The following is a 13967-nucleotide window of genomic DNA, read 5'->3' on the forward strand; positions in this document are numbered from 1 at the left end:
TAATAAAATAATTTAAATACATTTTTCACTTGATTTCAAACTAAATGAATTATATTGGTTGACAATGAGATTTTTTTTAGTTCAATTGCCAAATGCAATAAACTGGTTTTAGGTATATGTTACTGGAAGGAAAAAGCAATCCCTGCTGCGTTACTGATCCCAGAGAACCATTTGCATGTATGCAGGTATCCTTAGGGTACCATAGTTATGGATGAGAAATATTGGTTGCAAAGTTGGTATTTCTGGATGTAATACAGATATTTTGGACTTATTTTTGTTTCTTTGCATGTTTGATATTTTTAAAAAGACATATGCTACTGACTACACTTATGCACATATGTAACATCTTTTGCTAGAATACATGACCACTGTTTGTCCAGAATGTGAAGTGAAAGATTGTGACTAAACAAAATTTTAATGTACAGATAATACCACCAGAAATTATTTTAGCCTTTTTAATAAATGTTGTTATTGATGTTAAACTCACCATGGAAAACATCATATATTGTTATGTATATACTAGGTTAATTATTTAAAGACTGAAGTGCAACATAACTAGATTCTAAATAATCTATTTTACAAAACACACAACAGTCCAAACAGTAAAAGTAAAGTCCAAATTAAGAATATTTCATTCTTAAGAATTGTTTAATTTAAAGTGGTTTAGTTGTAATAGATGGTTAGATTCAAAATAGTTTTCAATAGTACAAAATAGTACAAAAGATACTATTTTTTGTAGCATCAGCTAAATTAGAGATATTACATTGAGAAAAATGTTTCTCATTTCTTCCCTGTTACCTTTATGAAATCATCATTGCAGAGATGTTAACATAGGAAATAGATTATTTTGTTATCTAATTTTACCTTCCAAAAGACAGAAGCAGATGAAAAATCTGAGGTTCTTTCCTGTTGGCTTTTTTGAATTAGCTGCTTTAGATTCTAAAAGTTTAGTTCCTAAAGAAGTAGCCCTGTAAATAATTTTAATGTCCTCCTCTAGTGCAGGGGTAGGCAACCTTGGCTCTTTTATGACTCAAGGACTTCAACTTCCAGAATTCCTGAGCCAGTATGGCTCAGCTTGGAAACATCTCCCTTTCCCCTCAGCATGGCTGGCTCAGGATTTCTGGGAGTTGAAGTCCACGAGTCATAAAAAAGAGCCAAGTTTGCCTAGCCCTGCAATAGGCTTAGGAAAGCCAATAGAGGGAGCTTCTTCTTTTTTTGCAAAAAAAAGGTGCCAGAACGCCGTTCTGAGCGTTCTATGAGAAAAAAAAGCCCTGGTCCTAGCAGTAGTCATGTTAGGAACTGGAATTACTTCCAGCCATTTTGAGTGGCTATCCACTACTATCCACTACTACTGTCCCTGAAAAGGCCCAGCGTAGTCTATGTGAACCCTAGACCAGGGAGTGTGTGTTTCCTCCCACCTGTGAACTGGAGCCTGTGACATTTCAGGCCTAGATTGCTGGCATGTATAACAACCATGGACTTGAGCCTCAATGGCCTTATCAAGGCCAGGCCACCAGAGGTAGCTTCTAGCTAAAGCTTTCATTCTGACAATGCCTGGATGGCCTTCATGTAATGATTGTAAAACCCTGTCTCTTAGGGAAGTGGGAATTATGACTCTCTTTCCCCATAAAATGCACCCTTTATGGGCTGATAACTCATGCCTCCTAACAAAATAGCTCTGAAATTCTGAGCCTGGACTTTTATCCAACCAGCCCGTGTATACCCATGACAACACTCTACTAAGTATTTTATCTGTGGCAGTTTCAGCAGCAATGTCCCCTGCATGGAGGGGAAATTCAGGTATGTCCTGTATGGACAATATTCTAGCAGCTGGAGCCAGATCTGGATCCATTAGTGGCAGTGGTAGTCTGCTGAGGCCATCAGCATGCCCCATTTCCTTGCCCGGTTTGTGAATTAATTTAAAATTGTATGCAGATAGGAAAATAGACCATCTCAGCATTCTTGGAGATAATATGTGGGGGGTTTGTTTGTCCATTGTAAAAAGTCCCAACAGAGGTTTGTGGTCAGTGTAGAACGTGAAATCCCTGCCATATAAATAGTCATGGAATTTTTTTATTCCAGCAACGATGGCTAGGGTCTCTTTGTCAATCTCAGCATAGTTTCGCTCAGCAGAGGACAATTGAGTAAAATGGTATAGGAACCTGTTTCCCATTTTTCTCTATGTGACTTAAAACTGCCCCCACCCCATAGGGAGGTGCATCACATGCAAGACATACAGGTTTAGACTCTTTGTAGTGAGTTACAGTGAACTTTTCTGACAATAGAGCTTTTAAGTCCTGGAAACCTTTTTTCATGTAAGTTAGTCCATTTCCATGGAGTTTTCTTATCTAGAAGCCTGTGGAGGGGCTCTGATATTGCAGCCTTATGAGGTAGAAATGTGTGATTGAAGTTTAGGAGCCCCAAGAATGCTTGTAGCTCTCCTTTTGATTTGGGCCTAGGAGCCATTTTAATGGCCTTCACTTTAGAATCAGTGGGGTGAATGCCATTAGCATCAATTCGGAAACCCAGGAATTCTGTTGAAGAAACCCCAATACTACACTTGTTCTTTTTTAATTAGAGGCCTGCTTCGTGAAGCCTCTGCAAGACAGCCCTGAGCCTACTGGCCAACACTTCAGGGGATTCCCCTGCAATAAGAACATCATCAAAATAAGGGCAGACCCTTGAGTGTACGCTCCATGATTCCCTGAAAAATACCCGGTGCAACACTGACTCCAAGCTGTAAGCGTTTAACTTTGAATGCCCCTCTGTGAGTTACAATCATTTGAGCCGCAGCTGTGGCCTCATCAACCGGCAATTGCTGATAAGCCTGTGCTAAATCAAGTTTAGCAAAAATAGCACCCCCTTGCAAGGAGGCTAAAATATTGTTGACCACTGGGACCAGGTAAGCGTGTTGCTTGAGGGCTTTATTTAGTGTGCATTTATAGACAGCACAAATGTGAATTTCCCCGTTGGCTTTAAGCGGAGTGACTATAGAAGTTTCCCACTCCCCACCATCAACAGGCTGTAACACGTCCTGTTCTACAAGCTTATCAATTTCGGAATCAATTTTATGTTTTAAGGTAAAGGGGATCCTACGAGGCTTAACCCTGATTGGAACTACGTTGGGATCTAGCTTAAATGAGATAGGCGGGCCTGTGTATGTTCCAAGGGTTGAATCAAAAACATCCGCGTATTCCTCACACACTGACGCGAGGTCTGCAGTTTGTGTTCGGTTTATGCCAGTAATCTGAATACCTAAGGCATCAAACCAATCGAGTCCAATGATACTCGTTCTCTGGCCCCCTACCATTATTACATCCAGGTGCCCCAAAAATCCTTTAAACTTTACCAACAAAGTGGCTTCTCCCTTAACTTTAACGTGAGCATTTTGAAAATCCGTTAGGATTATATCTGAGGGTCTTAGTTTGGCCCAATTGTTACTGCGCCTACACATGAAGTTAAAAGTGTCTTGAGAAATGATTGAGATTGCAGAGCCAGAGTCCAGTTCCATCTTACATGGAACTCCTTGTAGCTCTACTATGAGCTTAAGTTTGGGTTTGAGGGGGCGTCAAGCCCCGGTGCGGCATACACTTCTACGGCTTCTGAAAAATCCCACAGTAACTGGACCCTGGGCCCCAGTACCTTTCCTAGTCAGTTCTTCTGACTGGTGTTTGGGTGGGTGGTCTCTCTGGTGGGCTCTGCAAACCACCGCAATGTGGCCTGTCCTTCCGCAAGCTCTACACATGGCTGAACGAAATCGGCAATTGGCGCGAAAATGATTGCCGCTGCACCCCTTACATCTTGGTAAGAGAACTGCCTTGTAACTGTCCTCTCGCTGCAGGCTGTTGCAGTGTTGCACGTTGGGTTGCCTTTGGAGTTGATTGATTTCAGATTCTTCTTCCTCGGAAGATTCTCCAGTGCGTTTGGCGTCCTCAGGGTGGACCGTTTCTTCAAACTTTGTCGATTTGGCGGGCTGTACTGTCTGAACTGTGCCCCCAGCAGCTTTGTTGGCCATCACCTTGCCCTGTGCTTCAGAAAACGTTAAACTTGGCCTAGCAAATAGTCTCTGATGAAGCATTCTGTCCCATAGGCCGCAGACGAGCCAGTCTCGTAATCGCTCTTCTAAATTTGAAAATTTGCATAGGCGTGCGGCCTGCCTTAGGCCCGCTATGAATTCCGAAGCTGACTCCCCGGGTAGCTGCACTCCTTGGTCGAACTTGAACTGCCAAGCCATTTCAGACACCTTGGGCTGGAAGTGCCTGGTTAGCTTGTTTTTGAGATCTGCGTAGGAGACCGCTTCGATTAGTGTTGGTGCGAAAAGGTTCTTGGCCAAATCAAAGGTTGCCAGGCCGCACACGCAGAGTAGCATTGTAGCCTTCAGTCCTTCTTCCGCGATCTGATTGGCTCTGAGATAGTTTTTTACTTGTGATAAATATGATGGCCATTCCTCCGGGTGTTTCACGTCCAATTTTCGTAGTTTTCCGACCTTCGGCATTCTTTCTGGTTCCTGCGTTCTTCCGGATCCTGCTTCCAGGCTCAGGGAATGAGTCCACTGAGCACGAGGTCGCTAGTTTAGCTTGCTAGCCGACCTTGAGAGAGGGGGGGGGGAAATGCCTCTTCCCACCGGCGTGTGCTGCCTTTCCCTCTTAGACTTCAGCTCTTATTCAGTGAAGCAGGATCCCACCTTCATCGCCACTGTTAAATAGCGGGTTCTTTAACGCAGGAATGAAGACACAAAACGGAGTACAGGGTAACTCATCATTTATTTCGTGCTGTTACTGTACTGGAGGAAATGGCTGCAACCAGCTGCAATATATAGTCTAGTCCCTAGGCGGCAGCCAATAGGTTTGAATCAACCATTGCCGCCTGGAGATAGCCAATTGCAGCACAGGAGACTTGTAATCTGGGTTGCTGGAGAACCGTTAGCTGCTCCAGCAACCCACATAATATTCCCTCAAAAAGCCCAGTACATAACATGTACCACGTGGGTTTTAAATGCTGGAAGGTTGCTTAAGCAAGTAGCTGGCTAATGGCTCCCAGCTCCTCAGACAACCCATCTCTGGAGCTGCCATTGGCTACCACCTAGAGGCCGGTGTATAAATAGCTGCATCTCAGCCTTGTTTTCTCAGTTCAGTTCTTGTTCTACAGTAAAAGCATGTTCCTGCGTGAACTCATTCGCCTCATCTCTTTTTCTTTAATGCACTGGAATTCCGGAAGTGCAAAATATAACATTAGCATTCCTCCATTTTTAAATCATCAAATCAAGCATTTAATTTTTTTCATGGTCAGCTAAGGCTGGTTAACATGTGAAAGAATTGCCCTGCAACCCGATGGAAACTCTTCCCCAGAGTTCCCTGTTCTCTTCCTCATCCTCACAGAGGCAAACAAGAACTATTTTCAACCCAGTAATGTTCATTTAAAAGGGACGCGGTGGCTCAGTGGGTTAGGACGCTGAGCTTGTCGATTGGAAGGTCGGCAGTTTGGCGGGTCGAATCCCAAGTGCCGCGTAACAGAGTGAGCGCCTGTTACTCGTCCCAGCTTCTGCCAACCTAGCAGTTCGAAAGCACGTAAAAATGCAAGTAGAAAAATAGGGACCACTCTGGTGGGAAGGTAACAGCGTTCCGTGAGCCTTTGGCGTCTAGTCATGCCGGCCACATGACCACAGAGATGTCCTCGGACAAGCGCTGGCTCTTTGGCTTTGAAACGGAGATGAGCACCGGCCCCTAGAGTCGGAAACGACTAGCACGCATGTGCGGGGGAACCTTTACCTTTACCTTAATGTTCATTTGTCCTGCCCCCAAAAGCCTGTTTTTGTGCTAAAAGTGTTTTTAGAGCAGGAATGAAATGCAGATTTTTTAAATGGCATTTTGCATGCAACTGTAGTGTATGTATGTGCTGTATACTGGCTTAACTTGTAATTTGCTTGTGTTTGCCATACTGTGCTGTGCATGTATTTATTCAACAGCAGCCTTGTTTTTTACAGGGTTTGGTCCTTATGGGTGTGTGCTTTACACTTGACTTATTTTAGAAAAGCTAAGTAGGACCTGCCTAAAATACTAATTACCGGTAGTATTTAAATTGGAGATTCCACCCCCCCCCCCCCCGCCCAAAGATCCTAGAGCTATAGGCCAGGGGTCTTCAAACTTGGCCCTTTTATGACTTGTGGACTTCAGCTCCCAGAATTCCTCAGCCAGCGTGCCTGGCTGAGGAATTCTGGGAGCTGAAGTCCACAAGTCATAAAAGGGCCAGGTTTGAAGACCCCTGCTATAGGCTATACCAGGGGTAGGCAACCTCGGCTTTTATGACTCATGGACTTCAACTCCCAGCATAGCTGACTCAGGAATTCTGGGAGTTGAAGTCCATGAGTCATAAAAGAGCCGAGGTTGCCTACCCCTGGCCTATACTGATAATCTTTTTAAAAAAATCCAAGATTTTAATGGCAAATCATTTCCGAGTTGCTCCCTTCCGCCCCCCGCCCCCCCCAAAATCAAACAACGCACACGCCTATGTTGAGGCCAAGAGCTTTATTCCAGTGAGACCTTACAGATGTATCCAAACCATTCAGACGTTTCTGATTCCCAAGAAATCAGCGCGCGTTCCTAGCACTCGACCGCGGTGGCCGGGGAACTCCAGGGGGCTCTGCCAACACATTCCAAGCAAGGCCCGGAGCAGAGAGGAAAGCCCCCTGAGCACGTGATCCCCGACCGCGTGGTTTTCTCTCAGGCGCCAGGGTTTCCCGTCCCCCTCGCTAGAATCTTGGCTCTTCAGACGAATCCATCGCCCCGGGCTGGCTTCGAAGTGCTCCACGGCGAGGCGAGGCTAATCAATCGCTGAAGCTGAGGCGCTTGGACTGGGCTGGATCACGCACTCTGCGTTCGGCGCATTCTTGGCGCCGCCACCGTCGTTGCAACCGCGGAGCAGAAATTTGCCGCCTCCTTCTCGAGACTCGGCGGGAAGCTTTCCCTGGGGGCGTCCTGGTAGAGAGGGGTGGCTATGGCGGAGCCCGCGGAGAAGCTTTACCGGGCCGAGTACGCCAAGAGCGGGCGGGCTTCCTGCAAGAAATGCAAGGAAAACATCGCCAAGGACTCGCTCCGCCTGGCCATCATGGTGCAGGTACTCGCGAGGACGGACGCTGCTTCCCCTCTAAGCCTTAAGAGTCTTAAGCCAAGCTCTGCAAGGCTTTCACCCTAGGCCACCCAGGCCCGGGAGCGCCACGTTGCCCGCGGGCAATAATCGTCTTTGTGGTCGCCCCCTCGGTCCATCTGTTTACCCTCTCGCCGCTGCTGCCTTTGCGTCTGATCCACGGAATCGGTTCGATTCCGCTTTGCTACGTGCCACCGGTGGGTCAAGGCGGCTGAAAGATGCGGAGCGCAGCGCAGGAGGAACCGCCCTTTTCGTGCATAGCTTCGTTTCTTGTAAGGATCTTTCAGAGATGCCAGTTCCAAATAATTGTCTGGCAGAGCTACCATCTGCCCGCCTTAAGCTGCATGCCTCTTTTATCTTTTCACTTTGGAGGAAGTTCTTGGGGTTTTGCGTCTGAGTGGGCAAATTTGAGATGACAGTAGTTCGTCCGTTCCCACGTTGTCCATTACGGCCATTAGGTTCAGCTGCTCGTCCTGCAGTGGGCGGTGGATATCACCCTTTTTCCCCGCTGATGGCTGTTCTTCATGTGAGAAATCACAACCAGGTCCAATACCCTGTTTGTTTAGCCAAGCAATACTGCATTCTTCCATCTCTTGATAGTTTACTGTTTTTGGCAATAAACCCGTGGATTTTATTCCATTCGACATAATAATGAAACAATGTAATTGGTAATCCTGACAATTTATAACTCGCTAAAGACGGCTTGATTGCAATAGGCTGAAATCAAATAAATGAGATAATAATGATAGTACATGGTGTAATGTCTTAAAATCTCTTCTTGTGGAATGTGTATTTTCCATTCTCTGAGGAGCATGCAAAAGCATTTTGTTCATAACTTCTTACCTAGAAAAGTAGGTCAGGCAGAGAGCAAGCAGCTTTTTAGATGTACTACTGGTAGCAGCGGAACAGGAAGATGATTTAAGTTTCTTATTCTTGGCGTGTAGATAAACTTTGCTACAGAAAACTACTGCTGGATGTAGTTGTGCATGCTGAGTTATTCTATGGGCCCTACCCTCTCAAGTACAACCAAAAAACCCTGCCCCAAAATGGAATACCCATTCACTATTTAATGACATTCCATATTGAAGACTGCATTATGAAAGAAACTGAAATTTGGTAGCAATGGAAGTTCTTTAAAATGGGAAATGGTGATCATGGAACCATTTTGTTGGATTACTTGTACATTTGCCTACTAACTTGTATTATTTATTACAGTACTATGTAATGGATTTTTGTTTAGTGAAGTCTTCAGTCATGTAAATCTGTTAGCAACAACTACAGGACAAATTCATCCTATTTTTAGCTACCATTCTGCCTTTCATTGATTCATTGTTATGAAATGTCTTCACAACTTGCTTTATCCATTTTTATTTTTAATAAAATGCTTTTGAAAGAGAAAATTGTGACTGCCAAATTAGATTAGACTTTGATATACTCATATTTATGATTCACAGGCTTCTTCCCCTAAATGCCTTGTACTCTTAATCTGGAAGTTCAGCCTCAAACATCTTTATTGCAATTCAGTGATCCATACACAATAAGATGTAAAAGTATATAAAAACAAATATATCAGGTATACACTATTCGATGGTGTGTCCTAACCCTGACCTAGGGAAAGTGAGAGATGTCATATATTTATTTGGCTCTGGGAACTTTGGGATCCAGGTTCTATTGTTATCAAGGTTCCTATTGACCTCCAGTTGATACTGCATGTGCTTCATCCGCTGAAGGAATATATGACTGGTCTAACTGTAATCCAAAGACAGGAGCTATTCCATTGAAAGGCCATAAGAAGCTAGTTTGGATTCTGTAAGATCACTCCAACTTTATTGTTGTTGTTGTTGTTAATAATAATAATAATGTTGGAAGGTCATGCAATGGTTGGGAAGAGATTGGTTAGGAAAAATGAGATTTTTAATCAGTAGCTAATTGTAGCCTAAAATTTTAAACAAGCACTTTAGTTCTGTGTAGGCAGTGTTGCATCTACAAAGTCTTATTAAAGCTGGGGCAGAAGGAAGCAAAAGGAATAGAGGAATTGCAGTTACTTCTGGACATTGTAGAAATCTGAAAAGCAAACCTATTGATAATAACTGCATGTGAGAAGTGATAGAAAAGGAAACAGTACTCATAGATGGGCATAAGTTGTTTATTTATAAAATGTATTATCCATCCATCTTGCCATGCAGTAACTCTGGGTGGCTCACAATATTAAAAAATAAAACTCTAAAATTTATGGTAATATAGATGCAATACTATAAAATCATGAGGGGTCCTTGATGCTCTCTGAGCTTGCTTGTTTTCTTGCAGATGTTTTATTACTCAAACTAGGTAACATCATCAATGCTAGTAAGGAGTGCTGTTTGCTGTCAGTCTCTTACCTGTCAGTGTTGGTGTGGGTAGTCTCAAAGATTCTTTGATTAGGCTGTTTGCTGTTGGCTTCTTTGGCAGTTTTCTTGATTGAGGTATTCACTTGATTGTAGGTCTGTTAACCTTGGAGTTAATCTATGCTCATCTGGGTGCTGATTGCATCTGGGTGCTGATTGCTGGTGGAGAGGTGCTTGGATCTTTTTGTTCCTTTTTGGGCTGGGTGATAATCCCTTTTGCATAGTCTATAGGTGTTAATGTCTGTGTCTATTGATGGCTGATTCGTCAGAGTGCCAGGCTTCTAGAAGTTCACTGGCATTTTTGGACTTGGCTAGGATGGTCGCATTTTCCCAATTGAAATTATAGTTAAATCTGTCTATATGTTGTGAAATTAAAGAATTTGCATCATGTCTTTGACTGCTAGTTGGTGTTTGTTGATGCGTTCTGCCAGTCTTCTGCCTGTTTGTCCTACATAGTGGTAGTTGTAGTTTTTACATTGTATGTTGTAGATGACTTCTGTTTTTTCTTCTGGGGTTATTAGGTCTTTTGGTCTGCTTAGGATGTTTTGAAGGGCTTTAGTTGGCTTGTGTGCTATGCTGATCCCATGTGATTGTAGTAGTCTGTTGATGATTTCTGGGATATTCTTGATATATGGCAGTGTAATTCTTTTTAGGGTTTGTGTTGGTTGTGCTTTATTGTGTTGAGTGGTCAGGGACTTTTTGATAAAGTTGCGTGGATATCCATTTTATTGGAATATCTTGTATAGATGCTCTGTTTTCCTTTTCCGCTGTTCCAGGTTGCTGCAGTGTGTTTGGGCTTGTCTAAATAAAGTCTTCACACAGCTTCTCTTGTGGGAGGTTGGGTTGTTACTTTGGTAGTGGAGCACCTGGTTAGTATGTGTTTTTTTTTCTGTAGACTTGTGTTTTTAGTTTGCCATTGTGGTCTGCTGATCAGGATGTCCAGGAAGGGTAGCAAGTTGCTGTTTTCTTCTTCTCTAGTAAACTGGATTCCTTTAAAAATCTTTTTGATGGTTCTCTGAATATTGTCTAATTGGTTTTTTTATTATGCTAAAGGTGTCGTTTACATATCTGATCCATATTTTCCGTTGTTTTTGTGGAAGTGCTATGGCCTCTAGATGTTGCATGACGACCTCCGCTCTAAGTCCTGAAAGGGGTAATCCCATAGGTGTCCCTTTAATTTGTCAGTAAACATATTCATCAAATTGGAAGTATGTAGTTAAGCAGAGGTTTATGAGATCCATAATCCTGGCTGTTTTGATTCATTCTTTTCAGTCCCCTATGTTTGATGGCAAAGTACCTCACTGGCACCACTATTCTTGTTTCTGGAAACGAACTCAGCTGCTCTCCCATGCTGATCTGGATGGCTTCTCAGAACTGCGTTGGGAAGACCAGGAAAAAATAAAAAAACACATAGAAAGTGGAGGAGCTGCAGCAGGTAAGATACTCCTCACTGGTGATAAAAAGAGAAATAGTTATTAGGTGAACCACTAACTTGAGCAGGTTAAGAAGCCTGTCATATCTATGTTGGGAACAGACTTTTATCAGTGGAGAAATGTTAGAAGGTCTCCAAAATATAATTGCTTAAGAAATTATTTGGAAGCAATTCAGTGAATTACTATTGCTGTCGCCCTCCAGGATCATTGTTGCATGTTCTAGAAAACATTAATTGCAACCAAGGATTTCTCTTTCATAGACTGGTTCTCAGAAACTCTTAATGTTTATTACTGAGCAAAAGTAACTGATTTATTTATCTTATTTCTGTTGTCCCAGGGGATTCATTAAAGCAGAAATTATTCCTTTCTCTTTTTTTAGGCAAAGGTGGTGGCCAAGAGGAAGGTGGCAAACGTGAAAAAAGTTTACATGATTTTGCGGCAGAATATGCAAAGTCCAATAGAAGTACTTGCAAAGATTGTGAACGAAAGATAGAAAAGGTAGACATATGTACAGCTCTGTGTGTAAAGATGTAGACATTCACACAAAGATACACAAACACTGTTTTTAATGGCAGAAATGTTTTCTACAGCAGGGGTCCCACCCCCAGACCATCGTCCACTACAGTGCTGTGAGCTGTTCAAAACCAGGGCACCCGAAGTGTTTAGAATGGGGACTCATTCCATTTTTATTTCAGAAACAAAGTTCCTATTAATGTGTCTTTTGGAAACGCTGACTTTAACTTTCAGAAACAGCGAAGAAAACCCAAAATGCATTATTCTGAATTGAAATATTAAAGTCCTGGCTTGCAACCTTAGCAGGCAATTGCCTAGTTTTGTTTGTTTGTGAGTTTGTTCCTAATTTCTCTTTCTCTTTACCCAGGGTCAGATCAGAATCTCAAAGAAAATGGTGCTCGCTGAAAAGCCACAGCTGGGGATGATAGACAATTGGTACCATCTTGACTGTTTCAGTAGCCGCAGAACAAATCTGGGTTTTCTTCCTACTTTTAATGCCTCTCAGATCCAGGGCTTTGAGCTCCTGAAGGCAGAAGACAAAGAAACTCTAAAGAAGCAGCTACCATCTGTCAAGAATGAAGGGTATGTAGACGATGCCGAAAAAGGTGCATGGCATGCTGCTGAGCCCTGATTTTGATCGTTTTATGACAGATTCTTCTAAAACACCAGTGTGGCTGGTCTTTTCTTACGTTGGCTATGGAAGATCTCCAGTTGTGACCTATTGTGGAGGGGATACACTGCAGATTAGCTAGTAAATGCATTAAGCTTTTAAAGATGTTAAGCTTTCAAAGATCAGAGTGATGCAACATGGCAGATGGAGATATTTTCTAATGTTTTTGCAAGAGGATTTTTTAAAAATAATCTTCGACAAGCCTACTTAACATACTATTTGTATATGTTGCTTTCTACAAGATGGTAGGAAATAACAACTTTCTCAATTACTAAACCACAGCAGCATCATTACAGTGGCTTCTGAAGCCATAGGTAAGGAGTTTGTGGGCCACAAGTTGCTTATTCCATCTTACTGCTTGAAACATGAGAATATTTGTTTGTTAAATTTATATGCTGCCCATCTCGCTACCCAAATGCAGATGCACGGTTTCTTTGGTGTAAATAATCTATACCCTTTTGCCTAGATAGCTGATGTAGATATTTATTTGTTTTCTGTTTAGCTTAAATTCTTCTTATTTTTTTTCCTTCTCTTTCTCATTTTTTACTATTCTAAACAACCAGGTCATATTGTACCTGGATCTACCCTGGAGGTTTGTCCATAATCAGCAGGAAGTGCAAAACATTGAGGCTAGGTTGCTAAAGAGGACAAAAATGGATCACATCTATTCTGAAGATATTGCACCAGATGCCAGTTTGTGCAAAGTTCTTAGAATGACATACAAAATGTATATATTTTAGGACCTAGGTACATGATGGAGCATTTGAATTTGCTTGTCACCCAGGATCTTGTGAGGGTGCTGTATAATGCAGCAACGTAAGAGGGGGCATTCCTCATACATAGTTGTGGAATTCAGTCTCAGTTTGGGTATGGTTGGCACTGAATTTTACTAACTTTCAGCATAACTATAGGACAGACCTGTTTATCTGGACTTTTTAAATCTCTGTTGCTATCCGTCTATTCCATTTGTTGTTAATGTATTAATATTGTTTTATGATACAATAGCTTTCAAATTATTTTTACCTTATTTCCAATTGTCCATTTATCTATGCTTTGGGATATGTTTTCATAAAATGCTCTATGTAACTTTTTTTTAAGCAAAAAAATCAGCCAGTCTTCTATAGCTGCATGAGAAGTAGGAGTTACAATCGATTACAGTGTTTGACTGTCTTTTTAACAAAGTTCCCAGATCCTTTTGGATTTTCCCCATCTACATGCTGTATTCTTTTTTGCCTTTGATTTCTATTCCTCCTGTTTTTAAGGAGACTGCAATAGAAAGCGAATTCCTTAATTCTAACCCTAACTCCTCAGTGAATGTGCTGGGATCATGCCCAAATTTAAGAGACAGAAGATTATTTACCAATTTTTACAGAGAATTGAAAAGTGAAAATAATGGCACAGAGCAAAAAGTAGAATGAAGAAGATTCTGAAATGGGTTATTAAGTGAATGTTTTTCTTAGGACCATTTAATTCCAAATCCCCCTACTATCGAATTTCCCATTTTGCTTTTTTCAAAATGACTTCATGCAGTAGATTTAACAGCAGTTGTTTGAGTTATTTCAGGGTTGCTGCTATAAAAATAAAATGTTAACACAAATACACAGACATACACCAACACCAACATACACACAGACACACCAAATAAGTGTCAAGAGATATAGTCTTTCTGACGGGAGCAGTAAAAGAAGGAAGCATTTTAACGTAGCAAATGCCCTATACATTATCATTCTCAAAACTTCCTTCTTAAGAACCTAATACTGTGTTTCCCTAAAAAGCCGCAGTATGAGTCGTAATAATGCCGCTTGGGGTGTGTGTGAAAGCCCT

The 13967-nt window shown here is 42.1% G+C and overlaps 1 protein-coding gene across 1 annotated transcript in view; it reads left to right on the forward strand.

Moving 5' to 3' along the window:
- The first annotated feature begins 6813 nt into the window (after positions 1 to 6813).
- PARP1 (poly(ADP-ribose) polymerase 1) overlaps positions 6814 to 13967 on the forward strand; it is a 44237-nt gene continuing 37083 nt past the window's right edge. Inside the window, exons 1-4 of the mRNA XM_081313564.1 lie at positions 6814 to 7113; positions 10800 to 10962; positions 11340 to 11458; positions 11841 to 12055. Coding sequence (XP_081169690.1) covers positions 6994 to 7113; positions 10800 to 10962; positions 11340 to 11458; positions 11841 to 12055 — 617 coding nt within the window. The 5' untranslated portion in view covers positions 6814 to 6993. The remainder of the gene's footprint in view (positions 7114 to 10799; positions 10963 to 11339; positions 11459 to 11840; positions 12056 to 13967) is intronic.

The sequence above is a fragment of the Vipera berus genome (genome assembly GCF_964194415.1).
Source record: "Vipera berus genome assembly, chromosome: 1".
Classification (NCBI taxonomy): domain Eukaryota; kingdom Metazoa; phylum Chordata; class Lepidosauria; order Squamata; family Viperidae; genus Vipera; species Vipera berus.